Consider the following 19,279-nt stretch of genomic DNA (forward strand, 5'->3'; position numbering starts at 1 on the left):
AAACCTTCCAACGTTAGTGAGGAATGAAATATTTTCATGCTTTGTCACCAATTCGTGACCTGGTGCTTTTCTATTCCTCACTGTTGGACTGTTGGTTATAGCAAGGGTGTGAAATGTGCCTCTTCAATGGCAATGCAAGGCAGAAAGTATAATGGTGGATAATTCTGTGTAACAGATCAACTACAGTGTGGGTGGTATGGACATGGATGGAAAAGGTTCATGCAGGATGCACAGTCCTCATCTGAAGCATGCCTGAACGAGGAGCTTACAGGCTTCTCTGGCATTCAAGTCTATTGCATACAGCATCACAAACAGCTCTGAATGGTCATGCTCTGCTGGTTTCTCCTTCGAGGAAGTGATGCTCAACTTTCTCTTGCACCAGTTTCACTCCTCTTTGTATTGCTAAATTGTACAGGCTGCAGCATTCAACTATTTTTGCCAGCGTTTGCCAGCCTGCACTGAAGGATGCTTGCAGAACTATCAAGGCACCAGAAATACATATTGTGGCCCCAGTATTAGAAGAAACCAATGATAACCTCTTGTGTGCCTTTGTGGTCTGGTGAATCATTCATGTGAGCAACTAGACCTTCAGTGGGTATCTCTTGTCAGTCAGGAACCATTCACTGACGCTGTCTGGAGATTCGAAGAGCTGAGGAACCTAAAACTGGTGAAGGATAAAAGTGTCATAGTAGCTTCCTGGAGATAATGCACACATCCCAGGACCCTCTTGCAGTAGTCATATACCAGCTGTATATTGAAGGACTGGAATCTTTTCACAATCACAAATTTACCTACCGGTTCAATGGACCTTAATCACACATTCACAGTCAGTTATGCCCTCGACCTGATGAAACTTTGGAGAGAGGTGAAACCAACAATCCTTTGGGCTTATGTGGCATCCATAGCGATCTACGAACTGTAATTATCTTTGAAACTAGGCATTCATCATTTAGCCAGTACACTTGTGGGCTATAGATTGTAAGATACCACAATCTGTAGCTGAGCCCTGGAACACACTGAACACAAAGCTACAGTCATCTATGTGGGTGGTCCCTCTCTCACTTTCTCTAACATGTGAGAAAGTGTGTCTGTCAACACAACGTGTGATCGGTGCACTATTGGGGAAGAGCCACTGCTAACAATGAGTGGCACTTGTTTGTTATTTTAATTGCCTCACTTAGCTGCACCCTTCACCTAAGATCAGACAGTATTTTTTGCCACTTTTCCAGCCACCCAGCCCAAATCCTGCCTCTAAAGACCTGGAATATTTCTCTACCTTTGAGCCAATCACAAGATGAAATGTTAATGATTGTGGTAATTAAAGTGTGAAGTACCACCTGTTAAGAGATGATGTGTATTATGCTCATTGTTGTCTATCTGTTCTTTTCTCATTAGGAAAAATGCCACCAGTACTGGCCAGCAGAGCGCTCTGCCCGGTATCAGTACTTTGTGGTAGACCCAATGGCTGAATACAGCATGCCACAGTACATCCTGCGAGAGTTCAAAGTAACAGATGCCAGGGTAAGTGTGAGACGAAAGTCATATTAAAATGCCTTAATGTTCTTTAGTGCACAGACTACTAATCATGAGACGCCTGCTTTCAGATAGAACTGCAGTTTACTTATGATAACATATGGTCGCAGTGCGCCCAAATTGGAACTAAGTGCCCATGCCAGTGGAAAACCTGGAGGGTTTTTCATTCAAACACACCTATTTGACAATTGCAGATGCTCACACTCCACGTCAGGACGACAGATTCTAGTATTGCTAGCATTGTTTACATCCCATGAATGAATTTTAAAAATGTTGACATTTCTGAATTCTCTTCATTGCATTGAGGATTGACGCAATGATTCCAAAAATTGAGAGGGAACTGTAAAATTTTGCCTTGTTTTTACCAAGAATCAGGTCCAGAAATGTGTGCATGTCACATCCATAATTTTAAAATGCGCATTGAAAAACCTTGTTGCTCACAACAGCTTTATTGTTAACAGAAGAGGCTGGAAGCTCTTAGCACAGCCAGCTGTTTTTATTCCGGATTTCCAGCACCAGCAATTTTTTACTTTTTATTTTATGACATTTTTGTCAAGATTAGTATACTGCATGCAATCATCATGCAAGACTAATATAACCTAGTAAAACTTTAAAAATTTGTTCTTCACAATACCATAGAATAATGTATTATTTTAACTAGTAATTGTAGCTGCTAACATTTTGCAGTGCACAGTCTGTTCACAAATGGCTAATTTATTGCTGAAGTTGCTTAACAGTATTATCTTGTGACCATGGAAATGTCTCTACATTTGCAACTGGCGTTGCGGCCATAGAAGCGGTGATTATGAATGGCATAGATAATTGCAAGTCCACATTTAGAGAAACCCTCTTCCTCACTTAGATTCTAGTGATATAAATTAAAAATTGCTTTTTGAGTGTCTTGAAATTTATTCTATTTATCTGGCTCTAATTTTCCATATTTTATTTCTAATTCTGAATTATTAAAAATAGAAACTGACTAAGGATAAAGTACATCATAAATTGGTAATAAAGATGACTTTAATGCTCTTTGAAAACAAACGTAAACACTTAGTATGTTGTATTTTCCATGTATCATGAAATGAAAAATTATTCAGGGCTATGTTAGAGTAGAGGCTATGTCTGTTCTATACAGTTGTTTGATCCAACATAACCAGCAGCTGTTGTCAACCACAACAACAAAAATAGAAGATGCTGGAAAATCTCAGCAGGTCTGGCGGCATCTGTGGCATCAAACCTGCTGAGATTTTTCAGCACTTTCTGCTTTTGTTTCAGATTCCAGCATCCATAGTATTTTGCTTTTAACTGCTGTAAACTAGCTTTGATAATCTTAAAATGATCTCTGTATTTCCATATGACTGTTGCAAACAATGTGGTCAGAGGTTCTGGGACTAACTGACTCCTTGTTTGCTTTCTCCCTCTCTCACACTCTCTATCTGTCTTTTTATCTGTGCGGCACCACGAAAATGCATTGAGTGTAAAGGTGACAATTAATTTCATTTGTGGCTCGCAGTATTTTTGGTTTTATTCTCTGTCATGAGCTATGTCCTCTGAGCGCGAAGCTTTCTTCATTATTCTCATTGTAGGTTACAGATTATTTCATTTAAAATGTGGGTTAGTCACCATTTATACTAACAATTTTTGAATGTATAACTTTGTTTTCAATGTAGGATGGTCAATCTCGAACAATCCGACAGTTCCAATTCACTGACTGGCCTGAACAAGGAGTGCCAAAAACAGGAGAGGGATTTATTGATTTCATTGGTCAAGTACACAAGACCAAGGAACAGTTTGGACAGGATGGACCTATCACTGTGCACTGCAGGTGAGGGCCAACAAGCAGTCATGGTGGTTAAATTGGCTGCAACTAAGCAAATTTCTATTACATATTGCATGCATTTGCCTTCAGCGCAGTGTTCTTCCATCACAGCACACCTTAGGCCTGAATTCACATGGAGCCAAAAGGACTTGGAGCTATTTAAAAATGATGGGTGGGACCTCATTACAGGATTCCCAATCTCAATCCAAGATTCCCCAGTTTTCACCAATCGGGATAAGGGTGCGGGTAAAAAAGTTGCATTCGGCACTCGTAACCTGGCTGGTTCCTTTGCGGAGTAGGCAACTTAGGAGTCGACATTTATAAGTTTTAACAATGTACGAGTCCTTTTTTATACATCTAAAGAGAACTGTTGACGTTGCTGATTGACATCTTTGAGGTTATAATGAGTTAACTTTTCTGTGATCGCTTTTGAATGTTTGCATAAGATTATGAAGTGTGAAGTACTTAAAGCTTCTATCATTACTTGAATAATCTGATTTGCACTTTGTTGGTTGTAGGACCAGTTTCTTTTCCAAGAATTATGAATGTTTCTTTTTCTAAGCAGTTTCATGCATTTCGTTGTTCTATAGGGTTCATTGGTTCTGTACATAGTTGATGCATGGTGATTGAGCATGGAAGGACCATGAGTTGGCATGGATGGTGTGAGGGGCTTTTGGAGGTTGGGGGAGGCATAAGTAGTCACTTGGATATAAGGGATGATAGGGGTCCTGGCAGGCATGAATTCGGATTGAGAAATGGAAGTGCATGAGAAGTAGGGGGTGGTGATGGCGGAGAGCAAGTGTCTGGGCGGCGGGGGGGAGGTGGAGCAAGCGTCTGGGCATGGGGGGGTGGGGGAGAGAAAGTGTCAGGGGCAAGGGAGGAATATAGGGCCTGGAACCAAAAAAAGTGGGACAAAGTACCAGAGAACCAAGATGGACCACTTGCTTCTCTCACCCGTGTGGGTTCCACCCCACCCACCCCTGAGTGACACTCATGCCATTTGGGCACTTTGTACCGAGCCAGGAAGTTCCCCAAATAGATCTTGGCAGCAAAAATCTACCCTTGAAATCTAGCGTTACTGCAAGAGGACTGAATTCAACAAAGTTCATGTGTAGCTAGCTTTGCGTATTATCTGTTAAAAGTTTCTCCTTTCTTTTAGCGCTGGTGTGGGACGAACTGGTGTGTTCATTACTCTGAGCATTGTACTGGAACGGATGAGATATGAGGGAGTTGTGGACATGTTTCAAACAGTGAAAACTTTACGAACTCAGCGGCCCGCCATGGTTCAGACAGAGGTGGGAAATATAATAATTTCTTAATTACACTGGTAGAAATGTACAATGTAAATTACCTTAAAACAGCTGGTGCTTTTATATATATATATATATGTGTGTGTGTGCGCGCATGACTTGTTGCCTTACCATTATAATGACAATCATATTGGTGAGGCTTTTGTAGAAATCTTCAGTTCAAGCAATCCAGCTACCAGATTATCAAGATTGTGAGAAGTCCTCTCTCTGATCTCTGGTGATGAGTTGGCTTTTCCTAGGATGCAACAGATGAAATTTGTATTGGATAGTAACATAAAAAGTGCATTAGCAACCTGCAGGACAGGCTTTGTAAAGCAGCTTCCGTTGCACTATCTCATTGTGTTTTACTGACCATTTTAATACAAATTTTGTTATCTGGGTTGGTCTGATCCTGAGATTAGTTGATATTTAGGTTGTGCAAGAGTTTGTTACATTGTATTGTTTGCTTGAAATCTATCAAACACATTATATTTTCTGAAGACATTGATATTTGTACCACATGTAATGGAAGTATTATGAAATAGCTTTTGCAGAAACTTGCTATTGATAACATTTACTATCAATCTAGTTCCAATCATTCTAGTTCCAGTTCCTTCACCAACATGCCAAATCGAAAAATCATTGCAAAAGGTTGCTGGACAGGGTTTGGGGAGCAAGGAGAGTGGGCAGATGCCCTGCCTCCAGCTACCTCGACTTGTAAAAATCAATTAGTCTGCTTGTGCTGTAAAGTTCCGTGACTCCATCAATGGTAATTTGATGGGAAGGGACCTCTGTAATTCCTTAACGAAAATAAGATGTGGTAACGAATGCAAATCTGTAATGTTAGAATTTAAAGGGAAGAGCCTTGATGCTCATTATGGCTTTCTAAATATCTAAATTAATACACTGCTGGTCATGATTACAATACAATATTCGTGACACCTACTGAAAAATGTAATTTATTACAAATAACAGAAGTGTAATGTACTGCTTTGAGTCCCAACCTCCTGCTTTGGCAGGGGGAGTGGGACCAAAGCAGTCAGGCCACAGAAGAGAAAATTGAGGACAGCACAGAAGTTAAAAAGAGCAAATTAAATAGTAAGAGTGAACTGCATTTATTTCAATGCAAGGCAGATGAAGGGCAGGTGACAGACATGTTAGTGAGGGATCACTTTGGGACCAATGGCCATAATTCCATTAGTTTTAAGATAGCTATGGAGAATGATAGGTCTGGCCTAAAAGTTAAAATTCTAAATTGAGGCAAAACCAATTTGATGGTATTTGACAGGAACTTTCAAAAATTGATTGGGGGAGTCTATTGGCAGGCAAAAGGATGGCTGGTAAATGGGAGGCTTTCAAAAGTGTGCTAACCAGAATTCAGGGTAAGCCCATTCCTTTTAGAGCGAAGGGCAAAGCTGGTAGAAGTAGGGAACCCTGGATGACTCAGGATATTGAGGCCCTGACCAAGAAGAAGGAAGAGGCCCATGCATAGGCAGCTAGGATCAAGTGGATCCCTTGAAGAGTTAAGAGGGTGTTGAAGTAGAGTTAAGAGAAATCAGAAGGGCAAAAAGGAGACATGAGATTGCTTTTGCAGATAAGGCAAAGGAGAATTCAAAGAGCTTCTACAATACATAAAGGGCAAACGGGTAACTGGGGAGAGAATAGGGCCTCTTATGGATCAACAAGATTATCTATGTGCAAATCCACAAGGAATGGGTAAAATCATAAATTAATATTTCTCATCAGTATTCACTGTTGCGAAAGACATGGATGTAAGAGAACTTGGGGAAATAATAGTGATATCTTGAAGCATGTACATATTACAGAGAACGAGATATTTGAAGTCTTAAGAACATGAGAACATAAGAAATACGAGCAGGAGTAGGCCATCTAGCCCCTCGAGCCTGCCCCGCCACTCAATAAGATCATGGCCGATCTGTCGTGGCTCAGTTCCACTTTCCCGCCCTCTCCCCATAACCCTTAATCCCCTCTCTAATCAAAAACCCATCAACCCGCGTCTTAAAAATATTTAGCGAGGTAGCCTCCACCACTTCAACGGGCAGAGAATTCCAGAGATTCACCACCCTTTGAGTGAAGAAGTTCCTCCTCAACTCCGTTCTAAACCGCCCCCCCTTTATCTTGAGGCTGTGCCCCCTAGTCCTACTGTCTTTTTTGAGCAGGAAGAGTCTCTCCACCTCTATCCTATCCATCCCATTCATCATCATATACGTCTCAATGAGATCTCCCCTCATTCTTCTAAACTCTAACGAGTTCAAGCCTAGTTTATTCAGCCTCTCCTCATAGCTCAACCCCCTCAACTCTGGTATCAGCCTAGTAAACCTCCTCTGCACTCCCTCCAAGGCCAAAATATCTTTGTGCAGGTGCAGCGCCCAAAACTGCGCACACTACTCCAGCTGCGGCCTCACCAATGCCCTATACAGCTGCAGCAAGACCTCCCTACTTTTATATTCAATCCCCCTCGCTATGAAAGCCAGCATCCCATTCGCCTTCCTGACCACCTGCTGCACCTGCAAGCTGGGTTTTTGCGACTCATGCACAAGGACCCCGAGGTCCCTCTGCACTGTCGCCTGCTGCAGTTTTTCGCCACGTAAGTAATAGTCCTTCCTACCATTATTCCTACCAAAGTGGACCACCTCACACTTGCCAACATTAAATTCCATTTGCCATTTCCTGGCCCATTCACCCAGCCTATCTAGATCCTTCTGCAGACTCTCCACACCCTCCGCACAATTTGCCGTTCCCCCAATCTTGGTGTCATCAGCAAATTTCGACACCCTACACTCGGTTCCCTCCTCCAGATCATCTATATAAATGGTAAAAAGCTGAGGCCCCAGCACCGACCCCTGGGGCACTCCACTAGTCACCACCCGCCAATCCGAATAGCACCCGTTGACCCCCACTCTCTGCCTCCTATTTGACAACCAATCCTCTATCCACGCTAACACCCTACCCCCAACTCCATGTCCCTCGACCTTCTGTAATAACCTCTTGTGAGGTACTTTGTCAAACACCTTCTGAAAATCCAGAAAGACCACATCCACCGGCTCTCCTCTATCCACCGCCCTAGACACATCCTCATAGAACTCCAGTAAATTTGTCAGACACGACTTCCCTTTAATGAAACCGTGCTGCGTCTGCTCTATCAAGCAGTTCCCTTCAAGATGCCTCGCAATTTCCTCCTTAATGACGGATTCTAACATTTTACCTACCACAGACGTTAAACTAACCAGCCTATAATTCCCTGCCTTTTGCCTGGCACCCTTCTTAAACAACGGCGTAACATTAGCCGTTTTCCAATCGTCCGGCACTTCCCCGGAATCCAGCGACGTCTGGAAAATAACCACCAAGGCATCCACTATCACCTCCGCCATTTCTTTCAGAACCCTCGGATGCATTCCATCCGGTCCTGGGGACTTGTCCACAATCAGCCCCTCCAGTCTGTCGAGCACCGCCTCTCTAGTAACAGTAATGTCATTAAGACCCTCCAGTCCTACCACCTTTCCATCACTAACACCCGGCAAATTATTCACGTCCTCCTCCGTGAAGACAGAAACAAAAAAGTTATTCAATACCTTAGCCATATCCCCATCCCCTACCACTAGGTCCCCTTTCTCATCCTCTAAAGGACCAACGTTCACCCTAGCCAGCCTCTTCCTTTTTATATATTTATAAAAACTCTTGCTATCCTTTTTTATATTAAGCGCTAGCCCAGCTTCATAGTTTCTCCTACCCTTCTTTATGAACTTCTTTGTCAATCTTTGTTGACATTTAAACCTCTCCCAATCCTCTTCTCGCCCACTACTCTTAGCTACTCTAAATTCCTCCGCTTTTAATTTAACACTTTCCTTCACCTCCTTCGTTATCCACGGCTTATTACCTCTCCTCCTACTGTCCTTTTTGACCATTGGAATAAATTTCCGCTGAGCACCAAGAAAGATCTCCTTAAAGATCCTCCACTGCTCCTCAGCAGACCCTCCCTCCAACGCGCTCCCCCAGTCAACATTCGCCAATTCTTCTCTCATCCTACCGTACTCCCCTCTATTCAAACAAAGTAGGCGTGTCTGGGAACCCACTTTCTCCTCCTCCATCTGCACCAGAAACTCCACCATACAATGATCACTCTCCCCAAGAGGATCCTTCACCGCAAGGTCCCTAATTCTACCCGCCTCATTACATAACACCAGATCCAAGATAGCTTTCTCCCTCGTCGGCTCCAACATGCACTGTTCCAGGAAACTATCCCGGCAGCATTCCAAGAACTCCTCCTCAAGCCCACTGCGTCCAACATGGGTCGACCAATCAATATGCAGATTGAAATCCCCCATAACTACGGCCGTCCCATTCCTGCACGCCGCACTTATTTGCGTGTTAACAGTCCGCCCCACCTCCAGATCATTATTCGGGGGCCTATAGACGACACCCACCAGCGTCTTCCTCCCTTTGCTGTTCCTAATCTCCACCCACAACGATTCCACCCTCTGCTCCTTGGCTCCAATATCATCCCTTGCTACCACCTTGATGCTATCCTTAATCAGCAGAGCTACGCCCCCCCCCCCCCCCCCCCTTTTTTCCCTCCTGCCTATCCTTCCTAAACACTTGATAGCCCTGTACATTCAGCTCCCAGTCCCTGTCACCTTGCAGCCACGTCTCTGTAATGGCCACCAGATCGTATCCATTTGTGTCGATCTGCGCCACCAGCTCATCCACTTTATTCCGAATGCTTCGTGCATTCAGATAAAGCGCTTTCATCCCAGCCTTCACCTGGACCCTATTTGCCGTAACACCACCAACCATACTCACGCCCCCTACTCCCTCTATTATTGGGACATCCTCAGCCTCTTCCCTTACCTGTACCCTCTCCTTAACTTTAGACCTCGTAATGTCACCTACCCTCGCACCCTCCCCCCCCCTAATTAGTTTAAAGCCCTGTCTACAGTCCTCTTTACTCGATTCGCCAGCACTCTGGTCCCAGCACGGTTCAGACCCACCCCATCCCGCCCGAACAGGTCCCACCTACCCCGATACTGGTGCCAATGCCCCATAAATTCAAACCCATTCCTCCCACACCAATCCCTGAGCCACCCATTCACTTCCTTAATCCTGTCAACCTTAAGCCCGTCTGCACTCGGTTCAGGCAGAGATGACCACCTTTTCGGTTCTACTTTTTAATTCCATTCCCAGCTTTTCATACTCCCTCCCCAGATCCTCAGTCCGCATTTTGCTTACGTCGCCGGCACCCACGTGTACCACAACGACTGGATTCTCACCCTCCCACTCCAGGTTCCTCTGCAGCCCAGCTGCGACATCCCGGACCCAAGCACCAGGCAGACAACACACCCTTCTGTGCACTTTGTCATTGTGACAAAGGACAGTGTCAATACCCTTCACCCCACTATCCCCAATTACGACTACGTTCCTTTTCCCCTTCTCTTTGCCTATGTCCTGCTGCATCACTGTACCGTGTGCAGTTTGCTCACCAACCTCACCTGCCTTGTCCTCTTCCAGACTGGAAGCAAGAACCTCAAACCTGTTATGCAGATTAAGAGGCTGAGGCCTCCGCTCCTCACCCTCTTTCCTCCTCTCCCCACTCTCCTTCCTCTGCTCCTCACCCCCCTTCCTCCTCCCAGCAGCCCCCTCTTGTCCCTGACCCTTAGAGTTAAAGCGCATCAATGTAGATAAATCCCCAGGACCTGATGAAGTGTATCCCAGGAAGTTTTGGGAGGCTAGGGAAGAAATTGCAGGTCCCCTAATAAAGATATTTGAATCATTGACAGCCACAGTGAGATGCCTGAAGATTGGAGGGGGCAAATATTGTGCCTTTCTTTAACAGCAGCAGGGAAAAGCCTCGGAACTACAGGTTGGTCAGCCTAACGCCTGTAGTGGTTAAGTTGTTAGAAGGTAGTTGAGAGACAGGACCCAAAGACTGATTAGGAACAGGCAGTGTTGCTTTGTGAGTGGAAAATCATGTTCCATGAATTTGATTGAGGTTTTTGAAGGGGTAACCAAGAAGGTAGATGAGCGAAGCACAGTTGACATTGTCTATATAGACTTTAGCAAGGCTTTTGACAAGGTAACACATGGTACGTCATTGCATAAGGTTAAATCTCACAGGGTCCAGGCTGAGGTAGCCAATTGGATACAAAATTGGACAACAGAATTCAGAGGGTGGTTGTAGAGGGTTGTTTTTCAATCTAGGGGCCTGTGACCAGCGGTGTGCCTCAGGGATCAGTGCTGGATCCAATGTTATTTGTCATTTATATTAATGATTTTGATGAGAACTAAGGAGTTTGGGGACGACACCAAGATTGGTGGCATAGTGGACAGTGAAGAAGGTTATCTAGGACTGCAATGGGATCTTCTTCAATTGTGCCAGTTGGCTGATGAATGGCAGATAGAGTTCAATTTAGATAAATGCGAGGTGATGCATTTTGGTAGATCGAACCAGGGCAGGACTAACTCAGTTGATGGTAAAGCCACACTTGGAATACTGTGTACAGTTGGGGGACGTGTGCATCTGGATTTCCAGAAGGCATTTGACAAGGTGCCGCACCAAAGACTACTACATAAGGTAAAGGTGCACAGTGTTACGGATAATGTAATAGCATGGATAGAAGATTGGTTAACTAACAGAAAGCAAAGAGTGGGGATAAATGGGTATTTTTCTGGTTGGCAATCAGTGACTAGTGGTGTGCTTCAGGGATTACTGTTGGGACCGCAATTGTTTACAATTTACATAGATGATTTGGAATTGGGGACCAAGGGTAATGTGCCAAAATTTGCAGATCACAGTAAGACGAGGGGCAGAGCAAAGCATGCAGAGGATGCTAAAAGTCTGCAAAGGGATATAGATAGTTTAAGTGAGTGGGCAAGCATCTGGCAGATGGAGTACAATGTTGGTAAATGTGAGGTCATCCATTTTGGTAGGAGTAACAGCAAAATGGGCTATTATTTAAATGATAAAAAATTGCAGCGTGCTGCTGTGCAGAGGGACCCGGGTGTCCTTGTGCAGGAATCTCAAAGCGTTGGATTGCAGGTGCAGCAGGTAATTAAGAAGGCAAATAGAATTTTGTCCTTTATTGCTAGAAAGATGGAGTTTAAAAACAAGGAGTTTATGTTGCAGCTGTATAAGATGTTGATGAGGCCACCTGGGGAAGATGAATAGAGAGGGATATGAGCCAAACGTGAGCAATTGGGACTAGCTTAATAGTAAAAACTGTGCAGTATGAATAAGTCGGGCTGAAGGACCTGATTCCATGCTGTAAACCTTCATGATTCTAAATTACCTTTTTTGGCAAAAGATCTAGGCTTTTAAATGTGCTATAAAAGCTAACTTTGAAAGAGCTTGGGTATCTGTGGTACTCATGGGTATTCAATTTGTTCAATTAAAAAGGTTGAAAAATGCTAACTTACCGATTGTTCTTCTACTGGGGTTTCAGCGGTGGACTGTTGACATCTGGTGGAATTTCAGGACTGTTCTTTATTGTTAGCATGGAGCATCCTTCACACAATATTACTCAGAGTTATGTACGCTGACTTTCACCTCTTCAGAGGTGTTTGACTATCATGTTTCAACTCCACTGGATATGGTATATTTATGTATTCAAGTCCATACTTATAAGCAAGTGTTCACTGATAAGGAATGAAAGCAGTTATGTACATTATAGAATTTATAAATATGTGCTTAAATATTGAATCTATCAGCTGAATTCAATAACGCATACATTTATATTGAACAATGTTCAATCTCTGTCCACAGGACCAGTACCAATTGTGTTACCGAGCAGCGCTGGAGTACCTCGGAAGCTTTGATCACTATGCAACGTAACTTCTATCACTCAATCAGAATTTGTGACTTTCAGGACCCAGAAAATGATTTTTTGAGCCATATCAAATCAAATCATTGTTTAGTTATCCTGTGCAGCGAGTTGTCAAGGTGTAATGATATCAGCAACTCAAATTCTATCATGATTCTTGGACTGATCAGGAACTAAGTTGAATTGTTTTAATTCCAGTAGGATGATAATTTTCGCATCTCAAATCCTCTTCACCCTGCATGGGATTCCCTTGATTATAATTTTAGCTCAAATACAGTACATCAGTTTTCTTTTGGGCTTTAACTGGGGTGCCATTTACAATTTTATAAACCTTTTTATTAAAATTGGTATTTTTTTCCGAAGCTAATTGTTTTGCTCAATGGCAAAACAGAATTCCTTATGCTGTAAATGCATTTTTTTATTTTATTATAATTGGTTAAGTTTTTTATATTCTCCTTTTTTTGCTGATTTAAGGGTACTTTATGTTTGCAACAGAGCTGCCCATTTTAGTGCAGTTCTGTATTAATCCTGGTGACTGGAATCTTAACCACTGTTCTGATTATAGCTGCTGTATCTATCTACTCCTAGGGATAGACAAATTGAACTGAAGTTTAATCTCTTATATGAAAGTGTCTTCTCTTCAGATACTGTACAATACAAAACTATTAATACTGAATAAAGCAGGAGCCTGGTGCTGTTAGATGAATTTAATAAAAAAAAACAAGGATGCATTTTGGTTTTGTACAGTTTCTTAATATGACCGATTTGATCCTTTCCTTGTTTTAAAAAAATAATAAAAAAGTTAGAGAAAGTACTCCATACCCAATATTCTGTCCAATCTATTGGAGGTAAATTTAAACTGGATCACAACCAACTTGATGTAAACACTGCAGCACACCTTGCTACAAACTTTCAATGATCTACCCAGAGAAGAGCTGGGAGCAGCAACGCTTATTCCTTACCAATCAGACCAGTTGGTCTCTATTTCACATTGACTATTCTGTGGGAGTTAAGACCGCTAAGCATTTCCTTACCAATAGCCCGAATTTTCCAGTGAGCTATTACGGCGGATGGAAGTTCTGTGATGGTATAATCTTCTGTAATTCTATGGAGCTGTTGCAGTAGGGAATCTGGGTGTGAAATTGGGGAAGGTGGTGGATGAATGCCAAATATAATCAATTAATCAGAATGATACTGACTGTAACCTGATTTGAAGAGGTTGAATTGTTTGGACCGCGCTCATTTTTACCTTGTGTATGCATAGTGCTGTAGGGGTTACTCTGTTGTATACACAGTCTGTTTTCTATTTGTTGATAAATGATATCATCATTGGAAAAGTCTTGATGTTAATAAAGTTGAATAATCGGGTTTTATACAATGTGGTTTCATTGGGGAATTTTTACTTGCTTTTCCACTTTTGGAAATTAAAGCTATATTGTCACTAATCCACCATTTTGGGCTGTGTGCAGGTGTAACTACAAATTTACCAAGAGCAGTTGGATGGAAAAGAATTGAGGCTGTTGCTGATTTTAAAAAATTGAGGAGCAGTTGGGATGAGGTTTACAATGAGATTTCCAGATGGTTTATTTTGATAATTGTCATACTACAGTTATGAAACTGAAATCAGACCTGTGAAAAATTTTAGTCAGAAATACTCTGCATGATTCCTCCTATGTTTCCAATGTCATAAGTAGTCATGTCACTGCCACCTCCAGTTTTCGCACTTTATTTCCTTTTGGAAGACATTGTCCTTTGTTGGGATACAGTTCTAAGTGCTGACAGCCCTTCTGTACCTTGTCTAAGTTCCCATTCTTCATGCGTGCAAGCTTCAGAAGGGGAGGAGCAGTAGACTGTTTCACAGGGTATGTATCACAGCCAAGCCTAATTGTGTTCTCCCCAGACACCATTCATGCATGGCAGAGGACCAGGTAGGCAATTGAGTTAATTTTCTCCTTCCAGAGTCAAGCTGGCCAATTTGGAAGAGATCAGCTTGCTCACCAAAGGCTGAGGATGAGACTTGAAGCTGGATTTTATGTGTTGCTACAGTCCAGACCCAACGAAAGCAGCCCAACAATACAGCAGCTGGCATTATTAAGAGTGGTGAGGTGGAACTTCCTCCCCTTCGGAAAGTCCTGCCTCGGAGAACAGCCAGTCGATCGTCAGCTGGCAGCTCTCCAGTACCAGCAGCATCCTTGTGATGGAAACTGAGAGGGAACTTAACACGCTGGATCTGGCCTAGCAGGTGAGTCAGGGGTCTGTCTGGGTGCCAAGCTGGCTTATCCTGGTAAGAGAGTAGAGGAAAGCTCAGAGGATTTCAGGAGGGACATGAGAACATAAGAAATAGGAGCAGGAGTAGGCCATCTGCAGGTCCCGGGGTTCAAATGTTTTAGTCGGAGTAGAGAAGGAGGTAGGAGGGGGGGAGGGGTAGCATTATTGGTCAAGGACTGTATCACAGTGTCAGAGAGGAAGTTTGATGAGGACTTGTCTGTTGAGGTAGTATGGGCAGAGATTAGAAATAGGAGAGGAGAGGTCACCCTGTTGGGAGTCTTTTATAGACCTCCTAAAAGTTCTAGAGAGGTTGAGGAAAGGATTGCGGAGACGATCCTGGTTAGGAGTGAAAGTAATAGGGTAATTGTTATGGGGGATTTTAACTTTACTAATATTGATTGGAATTGTTATAGCTCTAGCTCGTTAGAGGGGTCAGTTTTTGTACAAAGCGTGCAGGAAGGTTTTTTGACTCAGTATGTTGATAGGCCAACTAGAGGTGAGGCTATATTGGATTTGGTGCTGGGAAATGAGCCAGACCAGGTGCTAGACTTGGAAGTTGGTGTGCATTTTGGTGATAGTGACCACAATTCGGTTACGTTCACCTTAGTGATGGAAAGGGATAGGCATGAACCTCGGGCTTAGTGGTTTTAGCTGGGGGAAGGGTAATTATGAGGCTATTAGGAGAGAATTAGGAAGCATAGGTTGGACTAGGAGATTACAGGGACTGGGAACGTCTGAAATGTGGAGTTTTTTCAAGGAGCAGCTACTGCGAGTCCGTGATAGGTATGTCCCTGTCAGGCAAGGAGGAATTGGTAGGGCTAGGGAACCGTGGTGCACCAAAAAAGTTTTTTCGTTGGTTAAGAGGAAAAAGGAGGCTTATGTTCGGATGAGACGTGAGGGCTCGGGTAGTGCACTAGAAAACTTTAGATTGGCTAGGAGGGAGTTGAAGAGTGAGCTAAGAAGGGCTAAAAGAGGACATGAGAAGACTTTGGCTGATAGGGTTAAGGAGAATCCTAAGGCGTTCTATAGGTATGTCAAGAACAGAAGGTTGGTTAGGGCAAGATTAGGGCCAGTTATAGACAGCAGAGGGAAGTTATGTGTGGAACCGGAGGAGATTGGAGAGGCATTGAACCAATATTTCTCTTCGGTGTTCACGCAAGGGGACATGGATATAGCTGAGGAGGACACTGGATTGCAGGGGAGTAGAATTGACAGTGTTGCAGTTGATAAGGAGGATGTGCTAGATATTCTGGAGGGTCTGAAAATAGATAAGTCCCCTGGTCCGGATGGGATTTACCCCAGGATTCTCTGGGAGGCAAGAGAAGTGATTGCAGAGCCTCTGGCTCTGATCTTCAGGTCGTCATTGGCCTCTGGTATAGTACCGGAAGATTGGAGGTTAGCGAATGTTGTCCCATTGTTTAAGAAGGGGAACAGAGACTTCCCTGGGAATTATAGACCGGTGAGTCTTACTTGTGTTGTGGGCAAGGTTTTAGAAAAAATTATTCGGGATAGGATTTATAGTTATTTGGAGAGCAATGAATTGATTGGAGATAGTCAGCATGGTTTTGTGGCGGGTAGGTCGTGCCTTACTAACCTTATTGAGTTTTTTGAGAAAGTGACCAAAGAGGTGGATGGGGGTAAGGCAGTGGACGTGGTGTATATGGATTTTAGTAAGGCGTTTGATAAGGTTCACCATGGTAGGCTTCTGCAGAAAATGCAGATGTATGGGATTGGGGGTGATCTAGGGAATTGGATCAGGAATTGGCTAGCGGATAGGAGACAGAGGGTGGTGGTTGATGGTGAATATTCATCATGGAGTTTGGTTACGAGTGGTGTGCCTCAGGGATCTGTTTTGGGGCCACTGCTGTTTGTAATTTTTATTAATGATCTGGATGAGGGTATAGTTGGGTGGATTAGTAAATTTGCTGATGACACCAAAGTCGGAGGTGTGGTAGATAGTGATGAAGGGTGTCATAGTTTGCAGGAAGACTTAGACAGGTTGCAAAGCTGGGCCGAGAGGTGGTGGATGGAGTTTAATGTGGAGAAGTGCGAGGTAATTCACTTTGGTAGGAATAACAGATGTGTCGAGTATAGGGCTAACGGGAGGACTTTGAATAGTGTGGATGAGCAGAGGGATCTAGGTGTATGTGTACATAGATCCCTGAAAGTTGGGAGTCAAGTAGATAAGGTTGTTAAGAAGGCATACGGTGTCTTGGCGTTTATTGGTAGGGGGATTGAATTTAGGAGTCGCAGCGTCATGTTGCAACTGTACACAACTCTGGTGCGGCCGCACTTGGAGTACTGTGTGCAGTTCTGGTCCCCACATTACAGAAAGGATGTGGAGGCTTTGGAGAGGGTGCAGAGGAGGTTTACCAGGATGTTGCCTGGTATGGAGGGGAGGTCCTATGAGGAGAGGCTGAGGGATTTGGGGTTGTTTTCGCTGGAAAGAAGGCGGCTAAGAGGGGATCTTATTGAAACATATAAGATGATTAGAGGTTTAGATAGGGTGGATAGTGATAGCCTTTTTCCTCTGATGGAGAAATCTAGCACGAGGGGGCATGGCTTTAAATTAAGGGGTGGTAGTTATAGGACGGATGTCAGGGGTAGGTTCTTTACCCAGAGGGTGGTGAGGGATTGGAATGCCCTGCCTGCTGCAGTTGTAAATGCGCCTAGTTTGGGGGCGTTTAAGAGATCCGTGGATAGGTTTATGGACGAAAAGGGATTGGTTTAGGTTAGTGGGTCATTGTTTTGTTACTGGTCGGCGCAACATCGTGGGCTGAAGGGCCTGTTCTGCGCTGTAATGTTCTATGTTCTATGTTCTATCTAGCCCTTCGAGCCTAACCCGCCATTCAGTAAGATCATGGCTGATCTGTCGTGGCTCAGTTCCACATTCCCGCCCTCTCCCCATAACCCTTAATCCCCTCGCTTATCAAAAACCCATCAACCCGCATCTTAAAAATATTTAGCGAGGTAGCCTCCACCACTTCAACGGGCAGAGAATTCCAGAGATTCACCACCCTTTCAGTGAAGAAGTTCTTCCTCAACTCCGTTCTAAACCGCCCCCCCTTTATCTTGAGGCTGTGCCCCCTAGTCCTACTGTCCTTTCTGAGCGGGAAGAGTCTCTCCACCTCTATCCTATTCATCCCATTCATCATCTTACCACACTCCTCTCCCCCCACCCTCCCCTCCTACCCTCACCCCAAATAGACCACAGGGAGACGTGCTTGATGTGGGCCTCTTCTGTCACCAGTTAAATACCAGCAATGGCAGGGTGAAGCCCATAAGTGGGAATTCATTGCCTACTTACAGACCTCGCTCGGTCCACTGGGCTACGCAATGTCTCTCCTGCTGTTGGTTAAATTGTGGTGTGGGCAGGAACAGGTAGGTAGCTGGTGAGCTGGCCCAACTTCAAATCTGCCAGTGGGAAATGTAAGAAACAGCTCCAAGAAGCATTTCGTTTGTATAGTTCATTGATGGCATTGAAAATCTGAAAATAAAATATATAGGGCTGGAATACTTGGAGTAGCAGTCATGGTCGGATTGCCCCTCCACTCCTATTACGCTAATGCAGCTGCCCGATGTTCCAAGAATAGTGCTGTACAGTGGGTTCCCAAGTTATTCAATCGAGTGCAGTGGAGCCAGGAGAAAGGAAGCCACGTCCCTTTTATACAGCAGTAGCTGCTGTAAAGCAGGTAAGTTAAAAGGTCCAGCTGCTTTGATAATCCAGGGAGGAGGTAAATGGGTGTGTGAGAGCAGGGGTGGGGCGGGGTGGAGTTGATGGTGTTGTCAGGAGGATAGTCAAGGCAGGTCTGGGGACTAGTTGAAGGCTGAAGTGATGGAGGCATAGTCGGAGCCAGGACAGCTGTCAGAAAGATAGTCAAGGGGGTGGGGGATGGTCGGAGAGATACCTGTGTGGAGTTGGGAGGGTAGTTAGGGGTCACTGGTATAGTCATACAGAGTCTAAAAGTGGATTTAATTCTTCTAACTATTCTGCTAAGTCCATAGAATCAAGAATCCTACAGTGCAAAAGGATGCCATTCAGCCCATTGAGTCTGCACCAACCACAATCCCACCCAGGCCTTATCCCCATAGCCCCGTGCATTTACTCTAGCTAGTCCCCCTGACAATAAGGGGCAATTTAGCATGGCCAATCCATCCATCCCGCACATCTTTTGGACTGTTGGAAGAAACTGGCGCACCTGGAGGAAGCCCACACAGACATGGGGAGAATGTGTAGGCTCAGCACAGATAGTGACCCATGCCAGGAATCGACAGTTGGAACCATCTGAAATTTGGTGATTTGCGTTGGATTTGCAGGGTAATTACTCAACAAACGTTTGAACTACCTGGTCGATTGGCATGCAATCCTTACATGAGGACTTCTGGGTGGGGTGAGAGTGGCTTTGAGGTACATCCCAGATACAACTCCCCAGAAATCTATAGGTCATAACGTTAGAAGCTTTCTGCAGGTCAGACAGTATCCATGAAGAAAATGTTAATGTTTCAGGTCAGTGACCTTTAAGGACTGACCCATC

General features: G+C 44.0%; 1 protein-coding gene across 2 annotated transcripts in view; it reads left to right on the forward strand.

The window, feature by feature from the left end:
• The window catches only part of ptprfa (protein tyrosine phosphatase receptor type Fa), a 488,466-nt gene extending 474,612 nt beyond the window's left edge, over positions 1–13,854 (forward strand). For both annotated transcript variants that reach the window (XM_080195322.1, XM_080195323.1), the window contains 4 exons: positions 1,396–1,521; positions 3,204–3,358; positions 4,512–4,647; positions 12,419–13,854. In XM_080195322.1, the coding sequence (XP_080051448.1) occupies positions 1,396–1,521; positions 3,204–3,358; positions 4,512–4,647; positions 12,419–12,487 (486 nt within the window). In that variant the 3' untranslated portion in view covers positions 12,488–13,854. The remainder of the gene's footprint in view (positions 1–1,395; positions 1,522–3,203; positions 3,359–4,511; positions 4,648–12,418) is intronic.
• Positions 13,855–19,279: the final 5,425 nt, after the last annotated feature.

Source organism: Carcharhinus amblyrhynchos, chromosome 9 (assembly GCF_965287045.1).
Source record: "Carcharhinus amblyrhynchos chromosome 9, sCarAmb.v2.hapA, whole genome shotgun sequence".
NCBI lineage: Eukaryota > Metazoa > Chordata > Chondrichthyes > Carcharhiniformes > Carcharhinidae > Carcharhinus > Carcharhinus amblyrhynchos.